General features: G+C 42.9%; 2 protein-coding genes across 2 annotated transcripts; one reads left to right on the top strand and one right to left on the bottom strand.

Moving 5' to 3' along the window:
• Positions 1 to 1,627: 1,627 nt before the first annotated feature.
• tbrg4 (transforming growth factor beta regulator 4) lies at positions 1,628 to 7,565 on the bottom strand. Its single transcript, XM_084026225.1, has 11 exons — positions 7,477 to 7,565; positions 6,458 to 6,968; positions 6,030 to 6,350; positions 5,573 to 5,747; positions 4,894 to 5,051; positions 4,666 to 4,776; positions 4,433 to 4,577; positions 3,312 to 3,545; positions 3,028 to 3,139; positions 2,804 to 2,918; positions 1,628 to 2,244 (listed from the first exon to the last, which is right to left on the bottom strand). Exons 2-11 carry the CDS (start codon positions 6,875 to 6,877, stop codon positions 2,143 to 2,145), a joined length of 1,893 nt encoding a protein of 630 aa, XP_083882351.1. The 5' UTR covers positions 6,878 to 6,968; positions 7,477 to 7,565; the 3' UTR covers positions 1,628 to 2,142.
• Positions 7,566 to 10,250: 2,685 nt separating this feature from the next.
• LOC311024175 (potassium-transporting ATPase alpha chain 1) lies at positions 10,251 to 18,080 on the top strand. The gene is made up of 24 exons (XM_084026461.1): positions 10,251 to 10,380; positions 10,550 to 10,657; positions 10,843 to 10,902; positions 11,084 to 11,287; positions 11,487 to 11,600; positions 11,726 to 11,860; positions 12,141 to 12,258; positions 12,369 to 12,637; positions 12,802 to 12,880; positions 12,987 to 13,106; positions 13,296 to 13,405; positions 13,617 to 13,751; positions 13,907 to 14,099; positions 14,210 to 14,385; positions 14,488 to 14,624; positions 14,823 to 14,973; positions 15,217 to 15,385; positions 15,603 to 15,757; positions 16,009 to 16,132; positions 16,392 to 16,537; positions 16,678 to 16,811; positions 17,330 to 17,431; positions 17,660 to 17,751; positions 17,868 to 18,080. The coding sequence occupies exons 1-24, from the start codon at positions 10,369 to 10,371 to the stop codon at positions 17,894 to 17,896; spliced, it is 3,072 nt and encodes a 1,023-aa protein (XP_083882587.1). The 5' UTR covers positions 10,251 to 10,368; the 3' UTR covers positions 17,897 to 18,080.
• Positions 18,081 to 18,088: the final 8 nt, after the last annotated feature.

Genomic DNA, 18,088 nt, shown 5'->3' with positions numbered 1-18,088 from the left:
GTGTGTGTGTGTGTGTGTGTGTGTGTAGATTCTGAGAGCAAGCTGCAGTATCCTCTCTTGATGCCCAATTACTGCTTCTCTCCCTCCCTCCCTCCCTGCATCTCTCTCAGCCAAGCTGACTGGGTCTTGGGGAATGATGTCAGCAGATTTCCACTGCTCTCTCAGTGCTGCCCTCAGCTTTGAAGGAAAGGACCAGTACTGCAAAAACAAGAGGAAAATGGAGAAATCAAGCAAAGGAGGGGGGATGCAAGGAAAACAAAACAGCAGGGGAGAGAGAAACGGAAAACACAGACAAAATGAAACCTTAAAGTGTACTGCTAATTATGCCATCTGTCTCCTGCTCTGGTTGCATCCATTCCCCAAGGAATCAGCAAGGAGACACTTCCCCCGAGGTGAAGTTTTAGCATCTGTCAGCTCTCCATCTAAGCCACCTTTCCAGCACTCTTTTTTGTTCTCCTCTGATTTTTCTCTGCTCTTATAGATAAAAAAGTGAGTAAAATATAGCTAGAAAGAGAGAGAGAGAGAGAGAGAGAGAGAGAGAGAGAGAGGGGGGGCGGTAGGACTGAGCCAAATAATCAGCAATGGCAGTCTCTATGGCAACCCAAACTTCCCATCATAGATTGCCAGCTCAGCAGTTATATATGGGATAATATCTAATAGCCTCCGTGCAGCCTGGTTGACCTCAATAAATACTCACAGAAACAGGTGCACATACATGATCGTGGTGTTCTGTGATCAGCAGCACGAGGTGTCAGCCAGAGGCAGAGCAGGAACAATATCATACCAGTATTTCCTGTTCCATACAGTACAATAGCCTACAGTATGTTTGATGTAGCAATGAAGCTTCATTGCTTTATTAATGTGGAGACTGGCTGCACCTGCACTGCAAACCCATCGGACCAAAGAGTTCAATACTGGAAGTGCTAGCTGGGCTTCTTGTCATCAGTCCATCAATCGATCCATTAATCGGATTGAGAATGAGGTAGGCAGCATGGCCCGAGACCACATGATGGTTCATCAGAGAAACAATTCATTTTTGCGTTTGTTTCCTGTTCATTTCCCACTCTGGCTTTGCGTTATTCTTTGGCTCCCTCTCAGTAAACTCCTCATCTCCTCTACACAACTTGCATTTGTCAGTCTTCTCTGTCATTTACAATCCTCTGATGTCAGAGTGCTGCTGCTGCCCATGATGTTGGGTAAGCAGTTTCAGCGTTCAGCAAAGTGTTTTACCCTTGCTGTTGCTTCAAAATGTCTGTTGCTCTTTAACACACATGAACTTTAGTGCACAAACATGGATTCATTGTGAATTTTAAAAGATATCTATTTAGATTCAACAGAGGACTAATAGATATATTTGGTAATTTAACCATACTGTAAAATAATTAATTACTTTGGCACTGGATGAAAAAAACTAGTTTCATTTTATTATTGTTAGCAAAGCTGAGAATACCCATCATCAACCCTGCTCTATGCTGATCCACTCCATGTTTTGCTAATAATATTGATGCATTCACACACCAATATGCCAGAAAGGTGTGCCACGAGCTGCCTCATGTGAAATTCTATCATATCCTATCTGAATACCACACCAAATACAATCGAGTGCAACAGGCAGAACAAGTACAAATGTCAATAAAACCATTTATTCCATCACACGATGACACACATTCACAGAGATAATTAAGTTATTTCAATCTATTCACATGCTGATATTAAGCCCAACGTTTTGGCCAGAATTCTACGAATGGCCCGGGTGCGTCTGTTTTGACATGTCATTCGCAGATGCAATGACTTAGTTTCTGATTATACAATTTCTGCAGAAGGACTCGTGTTTATTTTTGTCTCTCTTTGGCTCCAAAACTCTTGCTCGGCGTCGCCATGGAAACAGGGAAAGCCCCACACGTTGCCAAGGGAACCAGAGTGAAAATATGTCGTTTTTTTTCCTGACAAAGTATGAGAGAGCTTTTCCTGCAATGCTGCTCCGTTCTACGTGTGTGTGTGTGTGTGTGTGTGTGTGTGTGTGTGTGTGTGTGTGTGTGTGTGTGTGTGTGTGTGTGTGTGTGTGTGTGTGTGTTCCTGTTCCCTGTGGTCCCATTTGATTGGGAAAGCTCTGATTTAGCTGAATCTGCAAGACTGTTCATTTCACTTGGCCATGTCCTCGGCCGAAGCCTTCCCCATTTTATCCTTAAGGTACGCCAGCTTCTGCCAATCTGTCTTCAACTCCAGCCACTCATAATACGGCACCTGAAAGAGGAGGGAAAAAGGGATGGATTTTGAAAACAAGCGCTGCTGGCCGACTAAAGTATATTCTCATCCATCAATGAGTGCTTAAGAGAACTCACTTGTAAAACTAATTTTACAGTATATTTAAAACAAAGACACCCTGCTTGTTTTCAGTCTCAGGTAGACATAGTTGCCCAGCTAATACTTCCTGCAGCAATGCAAACCTGAGAGGCAAGTGATGCTAAAATTGGCTAAGGAGAGAGTCCTGGATGAGAGAGAGCACTTGGATTGGCCTAGATGAGACAGAGCTGCGACAGGAGCTCTATTTATACCACAGACTGCAGCGGAACCGAGCCGACTCTCAGCTCTACCAGAGTAGCGGGTCGATTGTTTGCATGGCCTTAGACTATCAATTCCTTTGAAAATTAGTGAGTGTGTTAGAAAAACTGATCTAAAGGACAAATGGTTTAGTACACCTGATCTGCAGACATCGAGAAAATAACTAAACAAAAAAACGTTGCCTCTGATGTAGCTAAAGCACAACAGAAACGGGCTATCCCGCTCTCCTGCATCTCCCTACCTCCACTGTGATGAAGCCAGCTAACTGGAGATGACGCTTCATCATGGCAAACCGCCCCAGTAGGTCTTTACTCTTTGAGCCAAAGTTGGGAAATTCCCAAGTCACAAAAGCGAGCCTGAAAACAGATGAGACAAGTTGAACAAAGAGCAAAAATAACTTGCTACGAAAGCAAAAATAAATATTTTTAACAACCCACGCCCAAGGGATCCTTCTCTATGACTCACCGCTGTGCCCCTACAGGTAAAGCCTGGTCTCCTCCTCCACTGGGAAGGTGAGGGGCTTTCAGCATCGATACGTCAACTGGTTTGTTGTCACAATCCACTACCAGCTCACCATCTGATTAAAGAAAGGCATGAATGTTGTAAAAAAGTTCTCTGCCTGAATGACCTTTACAGAGAGATGTGGTAAATGTTTCTTTCAGTGTAAACTTTTTAGAAAAAACAGATCAAAACTCACTGACAGCATGACATGTATGTGATCTCAGAGTATATACTATTTATACCCTCACCAATAGTCCATCCATAAATAGTGTCAACCCCAGTGCGAAGGCACTCTGCCCTCCCACCCACCAAACTCTGGAGAGTTTCTCTTAGACTGCTCTGCAGGGGGGAGAGGGGGGAGCTTTTAGACAGGGCATTCAGGGAGCATGGAGGATCTGAGGAACCCGAATGCTCCAAGTGGAGAGTAGCAGCAACGTGGAGGAGCTTCAGCTGATAATTCTCCACTCGAGTTGGACTGCCCTCTGCAGACAGAAAAGACAACAGAAAGCGAATGAGTGCTGTTCATACATCACGTACATCAGTACTTTGCAAAACCACTTCAAGAATGTATTAGTAATCAATTCCCTGCTTCAGGGCTGTGAGGCAACGGGATTAATGGGACTGTCTAACCAGAAATCTATTGGTGCTACACTGACATCTACTGAGCTAAAACGGTATTAAGACCAAAGGATGTAAAAAACTATGTAAATGAGTCATATCATTTCTATGGTCCCAGACAAAAATATCACCCACTCTTTGGCCCAACAACTTGGAAATAATAATGCCAGAAAAAAATGATAATACTACTGAAATATGACTGTGGGCCTGTAGGCTCATGAGAAAAGTGGGCTGGGTATTGCATGTAAAAGATTGTGAGCATTCATATTACAACCTATAGTTATCACTATTAATTTAATTATAACCTGTCATTTGATGATTTTTTATTATTTCAACAGGGTCCAGGATATTTCATATTCTTGATATTTCTAATAAATACTTTAATCTACAAGCAACAAATGACAAATGTGAATCACAAGTTCCCAGAGCCCACGGTGACGTCTTTACGTTCCTTGTTTAGTCTGACTAACACTGCGTGGCCTTAAGGCACTCATTTACAATATCAAAGGGAGGCAAGCTGCAAATCTTTCAATTTGAGAAACCGGAATGTAAATGTATTTTCCAGGTGCTTGAGCCACTTTCACCAGGCTCTCCTAGTTTAGAGGAGCAGGTGTTTTGAACTGCTGACAGAACGCATGCTGCAATATGTGTGAGCCTACAAGCATTTATAGCAAGTGAATACTTATAAAATCACCCTTTTTTCCAAAAACAGTACAGAAGAAGAAGAAACACCCACTGTTATGCATCTTACCCGACAGTTTGGTGACATGACTCTGTTGTGTGAGGGGGGTGAGGTAGTGTGGCTTGGCCTGCTGCAGCACGCACAGAGCCCAAACCACATCTGTCTGCAAGAAGGGCTCCAGGCCAGAGAGAGAGCCCTCCAGCATGGAGTGGACCTTTACACATAACGGCAAACACGGAGAAGGCATTACAGTTAGGAAGTAGAAGCAACCATGTGCAGACAGCCTTTAATATGACTAGTACCTTGCCAAAGAACTCATCTCCTTTGCTGGGCTGAAAGCTCAGTCTGGCAAAAGTCATGAGCAGATTACAGAGCTGAAGAGTGCTGTACTTCTGGCCACTTGCAGTGTAGTGCTGGTATAAAAAATGACACAGTGAGTGAGGAAAAATTATTCTTGTTATTAGTTAATAAGAGATTAAGCACTTTTGAAAATGAACTGAATTAGAGTTAGAGTTGGGTGTATGACTGACCTCAGCAAAGGCCTCAAAGAGAGGGATGTGGAGCCATTTGAGGAAGCCCAGTGATTTAGCGCAGCGTGTGACATCAGCAGAGCTGAGTGTAGGAACTCTGGGTAACAACTCTGAGGCCATTCGCTGAAATACCTGAGAATGGTGGAAACTCAACTTCCCTATAGGAGATCAATGACAAAACGGTTTGAGAATGAGATTGGTGAGAATTATACGATATGTTCCAGAGCAGACATTCTGACATGCACAAGACATTAAGCTGTTTACGCATGAGATTTCTGCCACTAGTCCAGCATATATATATATATATATATATATATATATATATATATATATATATATATATGGCAATATCCAAACTTAACAAATCATGTTTTCCATTTTAAGGATGAGTTGTTCTGGCATTCAAGCTTACATTTTCAGTGTTAAATGATGGGATTTTTCACTCTTTTGTCTGTGGTCTTGTATGCCTTCAGGCATGAAACTAACCATACTGTGGCTTTCTCTCATCTAGCCTCTATTTCCCTCCCTACTTTAACTGGTGTCTGAATTCAAGGTCAAGAAGGCAAACCGAAATAAAAACTACACAATGACAGATGGGGCAATTCAGACGTGGGTATACACCATCATTTGGTTGATGCATGCCTTCTGTGTTACTGAATATGTAACAAAGTGTTGTTACCGTATGCAAAAGCGATGTCCAGTATGAGCGGAGTGGTGAACTCTGGCGACGACTTTTGCAGAAGGTGGTAGGACAAAGCTCGGAGCAGCGGGACGGATCTGCGGCTCTGAGCTGCCAAAGATACACAGACTTTGCGGATCTCTTCTGCTGAAAAGCTCTCTGCCAGCTCCAACGCCTGCGATAAATAAAAGTATTGTACTGTGGTTTGGGATTACGGGGTAATTGACCTACATACTGTTCATCGATGTACAGTCATGTAACCTGCTCACACTCCAGACTTAGATTCTAACCTGCACAGTGCATACTCACCAGTAAACGCATTTTTTTGTTATATGCTTACATACAATTAAACACATGTGATTTCTCATTTCAATGTTCTCTGTATGCAGCAAGTTAGGGTAAGGTTAATATGCTTAATGCTGTGTTAAATAGTAACAAATGTTTTTAACTCTGATACCTTGTCTTCAAGTCTGTCCATCAAGGTAGGTGACATGTGTTGTCCATTGGATATCAGTGCACTGACAGTCTTAGCATCAGCAATTTCCGTCCAACGCAGTTCCAGCTGTTTTAATGCAGCATTCACTATTGCCACATCCTGCGCTGCCTTCCTGCCTGCTCCCCAATCTGCCAGGAAGCCCAGTTGCTTGTAGGTTAGCCTGCGGACTCGCCACAGGACCTCAGTCTGCACAGAGTTGAGTACTGAATGAGTGGTGGGCACACCCATAATCCAGAAAGCTCGCAAGACAGACACTAGATTGCCATTCCACACTGCAGACATCTAGAAGAAAACCAAAAACATGCATTAGGAATGAACAAGCAAGCACAAGGGCTTGGAAAAGATGTCAGTTACCATAATCAAACTACATCTGTATTCGTCTTCCTAACCTGCTGAGATATGGTATCCATCATATCAAGTAGCCTTGAATCAGACATCAGTTCTGCCTTTTGTTCCTTAAACTTGCCCTTCGTCCTCAGCACCAACAGAGTCCACTTCATCAGGGCATTAGCAGCTTGATTACCATTCTGTCCGTGCTCTGCCCAGGCCAGCAGGATGTCCTCTGGAACCGCTGCCTTTTCCAACAACTCATCCAACTGGGTGCGTGTAGGTGTGTTTGGAAAGGGGTCTTCCTTGGCCAATTTCCTTGCGTCACACATTAACCTTTCTGTGGCCCGTGGCCAGCCCTGAGCCCATTGCACTTCCACAGGTCCAGCGACAGGCTGAGACAGGTGTGCAGCTGTTGCTGGAGTCTGTGAGGAGGCCCTGCAGAGCAGACGGGCATATCTGCCCAGGAGGCGGCTGGCCATGGTCTGAGAGACAAGACAGCGGCCACAGGTAGGAAAAGAGAGGAAAGGTTGCTCACAATTCAGCAGCTGGCATCACCATCCCACTCCACGCCTAAGGGGGCAGCAACAAGGAGGGTTAAAATAAAGTTACCATGTTATAGAAACATCTCAACAATCCTTCAATACAATTTAGCAACAATTACATACTGTAAAATAAACAAATTCATGTCACCAAACCATCTTTCGCTGGCCAGTTTGTACAGAGCTCATGGATAGTGTAATGTTACCAGCGAGGGAAGTTGTGTGACCCATAACGCAGACTACTATGAGGTACAGTAACAATAATGGCGCTAGGCTGAGGTTATGTCTGACGTTGGTACTTTGACTGAAAGGACATCTTTCGCGTTATAAACATGATGATAACGGAAGCAGCAGCCTCAAAGTGGATGTTTCTCCTGTCACGTCACGTTGAATCCTGACCTTGTCGCGAGAAGGAAGAGACGCTCTGAAACCTTCTGACAGGCAGCGACTCATTACGTTAGCGCTCACAAACCCGAGCTGTATCTGCAAAGGCAGACAGACCTCATAGCATCTTCGGCTATAATTTATGCACAACTTACCTTTAATTAACGGCAACTTTTGGTGAAAAGCTGTTCACATGGAGGTATCTGTCTGAGGCGCGTCAGATGCAGTCGCAGGAAAATGACGTAGGAATACGGTATCACGTGACCCGCAGACGCAGCTGAAATTGGCCGGAAAAAGTAGACTCACTCCAAATAACCAAACATGCCCTTCAACTAAGCAAAATCACAACTAAATGTTATTTTCTCATATAAAATTATTGTGCACAGAGATGGCTCGTCTTTTTATGTGTAGGTGAGGTACATTCCGTAAACTCGGTTTCAACAACTGGCGTTACAACTGAATTTTTTACATTCGCTCAATAAATTAGTAAAGTTTGGATATTAACGTTACGCACCACAGTGAAACCAAGCTAACGTTAGCTAAAGCTAATACACTACCGTTAATGTAGTTTCTATTAATTCGTCTACCTTCGTTTATATGAATGAAGTGGACACAATATTAATGTTTCCAATATTAATGATTAAACAGCACCACAAACCGCAGCTCCAAAAATTAGCTTAACGGTTTTCCACTTAGAGGAAACTGAGTCAGCTCTGGAATAATAACAATTGCGAAGTAGTTAACGCTTAAATTAGCAAGGCTAGCCAGCTTCCGGTTGACGGTTACTTGGGCTTAACGGTTCTCCGAATGACAAAAAGATTCCCTAGCAGGTAAGTTGATTTCAACGGTACTTACCCAAGTTTCGAAGTAGCTATCCTTCCGGTTTATATTTAGACCCCGATACAATACATTACAAGGGGCTGGTTGGAAAATGTATTTATTTATTTATTTTTCTTAAAGATGTTATTTTACCATGTGAACATAAAATTGACTAAAATAAAAAAAATCGCCACTGGAGCAATTTAATATGACTTATTGACTTATTTAATAGGAGTTGGGTAACTCACAAAATAATTAAAAATCCCAAATTGAAGGAGCAGAGGCTAGATCCTACATTTCCCACAATGGACCTCAATAACATCTTTATTTAGGCCTTTCTTAAGATTTCTCTAGTGGTGCTTAGAGCACTGACGAATGAGTTAAAAGTTCACACTACAAATTTTTTTTTTTTTTTTCATAATTTGAGTGCACCAACCGTAATTTAGCTACAGACACACGTCTGTATGTTGGTAACGTGTAATTACAGCTGATAAAATTGGGCTGATAACATTGCCTTGATTACACAGCCACTGTCACTACCGTATGCCATACAGAGCAATGTTGACTTTCTTAAACACAACTTATCTTAGCTGGCTCTTATTTACCCAGCATGCAACATGTTCTGGGTTACAGTTAAGGGACAGGGTGACCTCCATTGAACTTGATTCCCTACAATACAGGATAGTAACCATATTATAGGAATCAAAATAATTCTAATTGGAGTTGATTTCTATGTTGGGGAGTAGTAATATTTTGTGAGGATCACTATCTGAAACTGTATCAAAAATAGCATGCCTTTTTGTTTAACCCTCTACAAGTGTAATGGTCCTAGAATGAGGTGATATTCAGAGAGCATGGTAAAGAGGCCTGCTGACGCATATCTGATATAATGACCCTCAACAGCGTACCACAGGTTAGTGCTGGAATGTCCCTGAACAATTGTGCTCTTGATATTCTTGATTATCCATTAAGGTCATGATTTTGTGGATTTTTATTTCATTTTCTGTGATCCATAGGATCTATAAGCAAAACAAAAGAGGTTACTAGTGTAACAGTTATTCTAAAATTACAGTCTGCAGGCATCTTGACAAATGAGGTGCACACACCTGCAGAGAGGATCGTATAAATCAAATGTGGACAGAAGGAGTGTATGGTCATCTGAGCAAACACGCAGCCAGTCACTGTAGCACTTAGCCTGCAGGAGGAGGAGGTGAAAAGCAACTGTAGTGGACATGCTGACACCATTGACTTGCCTATTTGGCTGATGCTACCTATTGTGGCACTGCTGCTGATCTGGGATGAGGTGTGACTGGCGATTAACTCCAGCTGCTTTTCTCCCTGATGTCTTCTCCCTTTTCATTTGGTTTTGTACTACAGGGTATCACTGACTGTCTAGGGTGGTGGTGGCCCAGCCGTCAAGCTGTTGAATATGTGTCCAGTTCTTCTCTTGTCTTAGTACATTGCGTATATGACAGCAGAAAAGATCGCCTGGGACTGGTGAAGCCAGTGATTTTCAGTTCGGAAAATGCTTTCTATAGCAAGACAATTTCAACTTCCAGAATGACTTAATGGCCAATAGTGGACTAGTTGTTTAGTGCACAATTTGGTCTAAATCCATCCATCCATTGTCTACCACTTATCCTGTATTCAGGGTCATGGGGGGGCTGGAGCCGATCCCAGCTATCATTGGGCGAAGGCAGGGTACACCCTGGACAGGACTTGGTCTAAATTGATGCAGTTTAATGTTAGGCAAACTCATAGGAATGACATTGGTCTGTGCTAACCTTCACTGTTCCTGCACTCTTTACTACAATCAGTTTATCAGGAAAAGAAACGTGCAGAGGGGAGATATGAGATGTGTGTGTTGTGTGTGACCTGCCTAGAGGTGACATTGTTGCTACTTGAGGTACCATTTTACGCAGGTAGTCCTGTTAAAGTGTGTATTAACGTGTGTATTTGTCCAAAGGTGATTTTGCGCATGTGCATAAAAAAGGGGGAGTTTTCGTGTATAAAAGACTTTTCCAGATAATCAGTTCTGTTTCTGACCATTGTGTGTATGTATGTGTGTGTGTGAGAGAGAGAGAGCAAGCGGCAGAGAGATAGAAACAGGGTGTGTGTTTGGAACAGGACCCTAACTGACTGCCAACATTTCGGGGGCCAAGAAGAAGGATCGAGTGGTCTGGACCTCCATTGATTTAGGAGAGCAGTCCCCTTACACAGCTGCAGCCATGAGTAAAAAGGTAGGTGGCCCTCTTGTATATCTATTGAATTATCGTTTGTGTTCTCTTCAAGGAACAGTTTCAATCAGTCACTAAGGTGATTCAATTCATGTCAGTGAATCACTCGATAAATCCAGTCAGACGATTCTGTATGCTTACAAACACTTTGCCACTTGCTATCTGCCTTCAGGACGCGTACGACATGTTTGAGATGGATGAAGATATGGACAAGAAGAAGAAGAAGAAAAAGATCAATAAGAAGGATAAACTGGAGGGAATGAAGAAAGAAATGGATATAGTAAGTAAAGCCGGACACCTCGGGGCTGCACAATAGTGAGAATATGTAGGAATGAACTCTCTGTCCACTTATACAAGGTACAACCAACCAGCTACGAACAGTCACCTTCACTCACTTCAGTCTGCCCTTTAAAAGCTTGGGTTGGTTTCTCTCAATGGATTTTTGCAATATGTCTCCTCCTGCAGGACGACCATGAGATTACAATTGATGAACTAGAAATGAGGTACAACACCAGTGTTACCAAGGTAAGACATTTCCATAATCACTTTCCTTTTGCCCCATGTCTAACACCCTCCCATATTTACCTTTGTGGGTCCTTGAGGTTCAAAGAAAATTCTGTTTCCAAGCTCCGTTTTTTTTTTGTGTATTCTTAACCCAACCATCCTCATTCATTCACTTATTTTTTTTGTTCTGTTCTCTCCACAGGGTTTGACCTCCACATTTGCCGCTCAAGTCTTGGAGAGAGACGGTCCTAATGAACTGAAGCCTCCCAAAGGAACTCCGGAGTACGTGAAGTTTGCCAGGCAGCTGGCTGGAGGTTTGCAGTGTCTGATGTGGGTCGCGGCTGTCATCTGCTTCATCGCCTTTGGAATTGAACTTGCAAGAGGGAACGTCACCTGCTTTGACAATGTGAGTTGTGTTTCCATTTAGACTTTTTCTGCTTTAGTGCGCCGCAGAAAAAAAAGATGCATCCATGGCTTATGTGGATTTCTGTGAACAAGAGGAATCAGAGAGAGACATGAAAGGGAGGACAGCGACTCAAACAGGTCATTGCTAGCTACCAGTTCTGGCACCGTTTTTATGGTTACATCTTTTTTTCTAACTCCAGCTGTACTTGGCCATCACCCTCATTGCTGTTGTCGTGGTAACTGGTTGCTTTGGTTACTACCAAGAATTCAAAAGTACCAACATCATTGCCAGCTTCAAAAATTTGGTACCCCAGGTAAGTCACACGTAACCAATAAAGAAGTGCAGCTTCATGTTGCACATTGTTCATAGTCTCATTCCTTTTAGTATGAATTCATCCACTTTCATGTTTTCTTATTTTACTCCAATCTCAAAATGTAGCAAGCCATTGTGATCCGGGATGGCCAGAAGAACCAGATCAACGCCTACCAGTTGGTGGTGGGTGATCTGGTGGAGATCAAAGGAGGAGACAGAGTCCCTGCTGACATTCGCATCATCACTAGTCAGGCCTGCAAGGTAGTTCACACACACTTTGTACACATATACTAATGACATGTGTCATAAGGCAAGCTCAGCCTTGTTGAGTCCACATAGAATCTGTTTATACTGTATTCTCCATAATATTGACATTTTGTCAAAGTTGACCTACTGGTAAGTGAAATCCCATTTTCAAACCTTGTAGTAATGTCATCCTCAACAGGCCAGCCCGTGAAATGTACTTAGTACTTATATAGTGTTTAACAGCATCATTTGTCATGTGGGCATGTAATGATAAATGACATACACTGTGTGCCAGGTGGATAACTCATCCTTGACAGGTGAGTCCGAACCGCAAACCAGGAGTCCAGAATGCACTCACGAGAATCCACTGGAGACCAGAAATATTGCTTTCTTCTCCACAACCTGTCTGGAAGGTACAGTACAATAAGCAGTAAATGTACATGCATACAAGTAGCATGGACAAGATCATCTAGTGAAGTATTTGTTTAATGTGAACATAAGTATAACTGTCATCTCTCTCCAGGTGTAGCTACTGGTATGATCATTAGCACAGGCGATCGTACCATCATTGGTCGGATTGCCAGTTTGGCGAGCGGCGTGGGCAACGAGAAGACACCCATTGCCATCGAAATTGAACATTTTGTTGACATCATCGCCGGTCTCGCAATCTTTTTCGGGTTTACCTTCTTTGTGGTTGCCATGTTCATCGGATATGCCTTCCTGGAAGCCATGATCTTCTTCATGGCTATTGTGGTGGCTTATGTGCCAGAGGGTCTACTTGCCACAGTTACTGTGAGTCACCGCAAAACATGTGAATTTCAGATCTAGAGTGAATGATTGCTCACTATTGGATGATGGCACCAAGTGACCAGTGAATAGCAAAATGATTGATTGATGCTTTAATTCCTCAAATGTGCTGCAGGCTCTGTATTAACAGCCCATGTCTTTGTTACCAGGTGTGTCTGTCTCTGACTGCTAAACGACTCGCAAGGAAGAACTGCGTTGTGAAGAACCTGGAGGCTGTGGAGACATTAGGTTCGTTGTGATTTCAGGGATTTGACACGTTTTGGAAGATGAGTCTAAGTTCTTACCACATGCATGCACAGTGACCACGTATAACTTTTAAACTGTGTGTGTTTAGGCTCCACTTCAGTGATCTGTTCCGATAAGACGGGTACCCTGACCCAGAACAGGATGACTGTAGCTCACCTTTGGTTCGACAACCACATCCACGCTGCTGATACCACTGAAGATCAGTCAGGTACACGAACAAGAGCTGAGTATTGTTCATCTCCTGTTGTTGTGAGCAATGGTACAATGAAATAATAATATAGGCGACAATGAGCTAAATTGTCTGTTGCTATTTCAACCATTGCATGTATTTAAGCGGTTGAACATGATTTAACATTTGAGTAATCTTTCAGTAATGGTGTGATTGTGTGGTTTCCAGGCCAGAGTTTTGATCAGTCATCAGAAACCTGGCGTTCCCTGGCGAGAGTGGCTACCCTGTGCAACAGGGCTACATTCAGACCTGATCAGGAAGGTGTACCTATTCCTAAGGTACACGTTCAGTTTCAAGACATTTGTTGTCAACATCCGCATGAGCTGACAAGATGTCACATCTTGCTCTAGCTTCATGTTTTATTTCTACATTATGTGTTTTGTCTACGTTGTTATCTTTGGTTTAAAGAAGCCTGTTTCCCACTTTTTAAAATGATTCTAAGAAGAGATTTGTTCCTCATTTGGATCTCATGTTTACCATCTCACACAGAGGCTGGTGGTGGGAGACGCGTCGGAGACGGCTCTGCTGAAGTTCACAGAGCTCACTGTAGGGAACGTCGTTGACTACCGTAACCGCTTCAAGAAAGCGGTGGAACTTCCCTTTAACTCCACCAATAAGTTCCAGGTGAAAGCAGGGCTGTGTGTCATTCTTGATCAATGACTATACTTATCTTTGGAATTTCTTACTTTGACAGTAAGACACTACTGTACTTAACTCCTCTAATTCACAGTGTGTCTGTGTGCTCTGATTAAACATCTGTCAACACCTCCTCTCTCTAGTTGTCTATCCATGAACTGGAGGATCCTCTGGACCTACGCTACCTGTTGGTGATGAAGGGAGCACCAGAACGTATCCTAGAGCGCTGCTCCACCATTTTGATAAAAGGCCAGGAGCTGCCTCTGGATGAGCAGTGGAGCGAAGCCTTCCAGACAGCTTACATGGACCTGGGAGGACTGGGAGAGAGAGTACTAGGTTAGGGAGTACTAGCTGATAACAAATTCATTAATACATGTTTTGTAATATACAATAGGAACTTTCTGTTGGTGAATTTGATCATCTACTGTTCTTGTTTCCCCTCCCAGGTTTCTGTCATCTCTATCTGAACGAGAAGGAGTATCCTCGCGGCTGTCCATTTGACCCTGATGAGATGAATTTCCCCACGTCAGGATTGTGCTTTGCTGGTCTCATCTCTATGATTGATCCTCCCAGAGCCACTGTACCCGACGCAGTGATGAAATGTCGTACTGCTGGCATCAGGGTGCGTTCACATTGCCCCACTGGGCTGGATTTGTGCATTTATTTATGTCTGTGTATGTAGATATAACATTAGATATAACATTTTGACTTTTTGGAACTTCAGGTTGTCATGGTGACTGGGGACCATCCAATTACAGCAAGGGCAATAGCAGCTAACGTTGGTATCATCTCAGAAGGCAGTGAAACAGTGGAAGACATCGCAGAGAGGAAGCGTATTCCCGTCGAACAAGTCAACAAGAGGTATTTGTGTAACTGCTGTCCACACTTTGGATGCTCATTTCTGTGACGTATGAAGAAACCTGACCGTCTATCCATAACAGTACAATGTTTAATTCGTTGTATGTGACTACAACGCAGAACTACAGAATTCACAAGAGGTTCACTGGACTGCGACTTGTCTATTCATTGACTGTAACTGACGGTGTTGTCTGTGTGCAGGGATGCCCGTGCTTGTGTGATCAGCGGTGGTCAGCTGAAAGACATGAGCAGCGACGAGCTAGACGACGCACTTCGAAGCCATCCTGAGATGGTGTTTGCAAGAACTTCCCCTCAACAGAAACTGATTATTGTGGAGAGTTGTCAGCGTCTGGTAAATACACACATCTGACATTGTGCCCTCTTTATCCAGTAATGATTGAGTGAACTTTACTTCATTATTTAAAAATGCTATCCATCCGAAGCAAACTTACTATATCAATAATAAAAGCAAAATATCAGGGATAGACAGATTATTTTAATATGGTCCCCTGGGAGGAGGTATGAGGAAGCAGCAGGGGAAGAGATTTGTATGGATTCATATCCAGCATGAATGTTTTTATCTTTCATCCTTCAGGGCTCCATCGTCGCAGTGACAGGTGATGGAGTGAATGACTCTCCGGCTCTCAAGAGGGCTGATATTGGTGTTGCCATGGGGATCGCTGGGTCAGACGCTGCCAAGAATGCTGCAGACATGATCCTGTTGGACGACAACTTTGCATCTATTGTCACTGGAGTCGAGCAAGGTGAGACATGGAGGAGAAACTGTGTCTGACAAAGAATCTTAACTCCGTACGCCCTAACCCAGAGGTTGCCGTACAGTACTGACCCCTAACAAAGAGCACTTTATTTTAAAATGTTTACACAATGTCATCTTGGTGGTTACTATGGGCCTTTAAAGTACACATAAAAGTGAACAAATGAACCGCGTATTTTAACACAACAACCGTGTTGTGTGTGTAGGCCGTCTTATCTTTGACAACCTGAAGAAGTCCATTGCCTACACATTAACCAAGAACATTCCTGAGCTGACTCCATATCTGATCTACATCACCGTCAGCGTGCCTCTTCCTCTGGGCTGCATCACTATTCTCTTCATCGAACTGGCCACCGACATCGTGAGTAAACGTCATTCGTACCAGACCAGCCAGAAAGCTCATTCCTCAGGTTCATTACACTGTTTCCTTTTCTTTATTCAAAGATGATGATTGTGTCTAAATATAACATTTCACCGTGACCCGTACACTTTGATTTTGAATCACCACACACTCTCCTGTGATGGTGTGACCTTAGCTACATCACAGTCTTCCTCACTATCATATCTGCTGCAGCGTGACATGCTGTCCCTGTATTCCTGTCTGTCCTGTAGTACCCGTCTGTTTCTCTGGCTTATGAGAAAGCAGAGAGTGACATCATGCACCTGAAGCCCAGGAACCCTCGTTGTCATCGTCTGGTAAACGAATCTCTGGCTGTGTACTCATACTTCCAGATAGGTGAGACTGTGTGTGTGTGTGTACCTGAATGTATCTCCAGTTCTATGAATACACACATAGCCCAGATTTTGCTGGACATGTCTCCCACTGGTATGCCCTCCAACAGCAAAGCGGATAAGACAATAACTGTAACAGAGTCCCTCTGGCTGAGCCACTACGCCATCTAACCTGAATGGTGTCACACGTCCTTTGAGCTAGATTGATACACCCTTAAGATAGTATTGACCTGTTTTTATTTCTTCTTTCTCTCCTTTTTCAGGAGCCATCCAGTCTTTTGCAGGTTTTACAGATTATTTCGCAGCCATGGCACAGGAGGGCTGGTTTCCACTCTTGTGTGTCGGCCTGCGTGGTCACTGGGAGGATGTTCATAATCAAGACTTACAGGACAGCTATGGACAAGAATGGGTTGGTACACACTTGAGATCCTACCTTTGGGCACATTTATGTCTTGTGTGTTCATCCTACAGTGGTTGGGTCAAAGAAAGATTAGAATTTCTGTCAGCAAAGTGACCAAGTAACTCATCCCTTATGTCCTCTGCCTACAGTCGTTCAGTCAGAGGTTGTACCAGCAGTATACGTGCTACACTGTATTTTTCGTCAGCATAGAGATCTGTCAGATCTCAGATGTGCTGATCAGGAAAACCCGACGTCTTTCTGTGTTCCAGCAAGGCTTCTTCAGGTCAGTAAACACCTGATTCTGTGTTTGTGTCATGTTAACATGGACACCTCCAAACCTTCAGAGTCTTCATGCATTATTCCAAGATGGTTACACCTGTTGCTCCTCCTGTAGTCACACCATTAAAACAGCCGACATACACATTTTTGCAGGGTTAAACTAGAGCTGGGCGATAATTCACTATAATTCATCCTTTCAAAGAACCGTATTGTGATGAAATCATATCAAGATATCCTGATTCACACATACATTTCATATAGACGATTCATTTATTGAATAACCAAAAGAAACTGGCTATATCGTTATACATGATATAACCTATATTGTGACAGAAGACTTTGGCCATTTTGCCCAGCCTCAAGTTCAAGTATAAGTTGAACTAGATACAGAGTATATCTTAATTAGCTTAATAAATGTGAAGTCTTTGTAGGAAATTCAATTTTTTGTCACAATTGAATAAAACTCTACTTGTGATTGATTCCAGCTGCGTGTTTAATTGCTTTATTTTTTATTGTGTCCAGGAACCGTGTCCTGGTTTCTGCCATAGTCTTTCAGCTCCTTCTGGGTAATCTGCTGTGTTACTGCCCTGGAATGCCCAATATTTTCAATTTCATGCCTATCAGGTAAAGACGCACTGCAGTGACCATCTGAAATCAAAGCTCACACTAGATTAGAAGAAAGATCGGCCCGTATGTTGTGAATTCAGAGTACAAATTTAAATCAAACTATTGTGAAAACACGGCCTGAAGGTGAAATGTCATTTTCGTTGCAACAATTTTTTTTCCACATGTGAGATTTAAAAAAAACAACTATTGCCTGTGGTCTAATATTACGTGTTGTTTTCTCTCCAGAGTCCAGTGGTGGTTCGTTCCCGTTCCATATGGAATTTTAATCTTCGTCTATGACGAGATTAGGAAGTTAGGAGTCAGAAGATATCCAGGAAGTAAGCCAGGATTCTTTACCCTTTCTTCTAACTATTTATAACGTCCATACATCCGTCATCACTGACATTTCTGCATCTGTTCAGTATTCATTAATCTATGGCTTGTCATCTCTCAGGTTGGTGGGATCAGGAATTATACTACTGAGACCAGAGAGGCTCTTCATGTCATCCAACCATCTGCATGAAAGAATCACTCAAACAGAATGCTGCCAACCCAGAGGACCAAGCATCCACATTACTTTGTGATCTATGTATTTATAGCTTAAATCGTCTTTAATATTACCATTATATTAACATTCAAGAGTGCCTAGATAAGTAAATACTGAAAGTCATCAAT

This window comes from Eutrigla gurnardus, assembly GCF_963514095.1.
Source record: "Eutrigla gurnardus genome assembly, chromosome: 14".
In the NCBI taxonomy this organism is placed as follows: Eukaryota; Metazoa; Chordata; class Actinopteri; order Perciformes; family Triglidae; genus Eutrigla; species Eutrigla gurnardus.
This window is presented reverse-complemented; position numbering and strand designations above follow the sequence as displayed.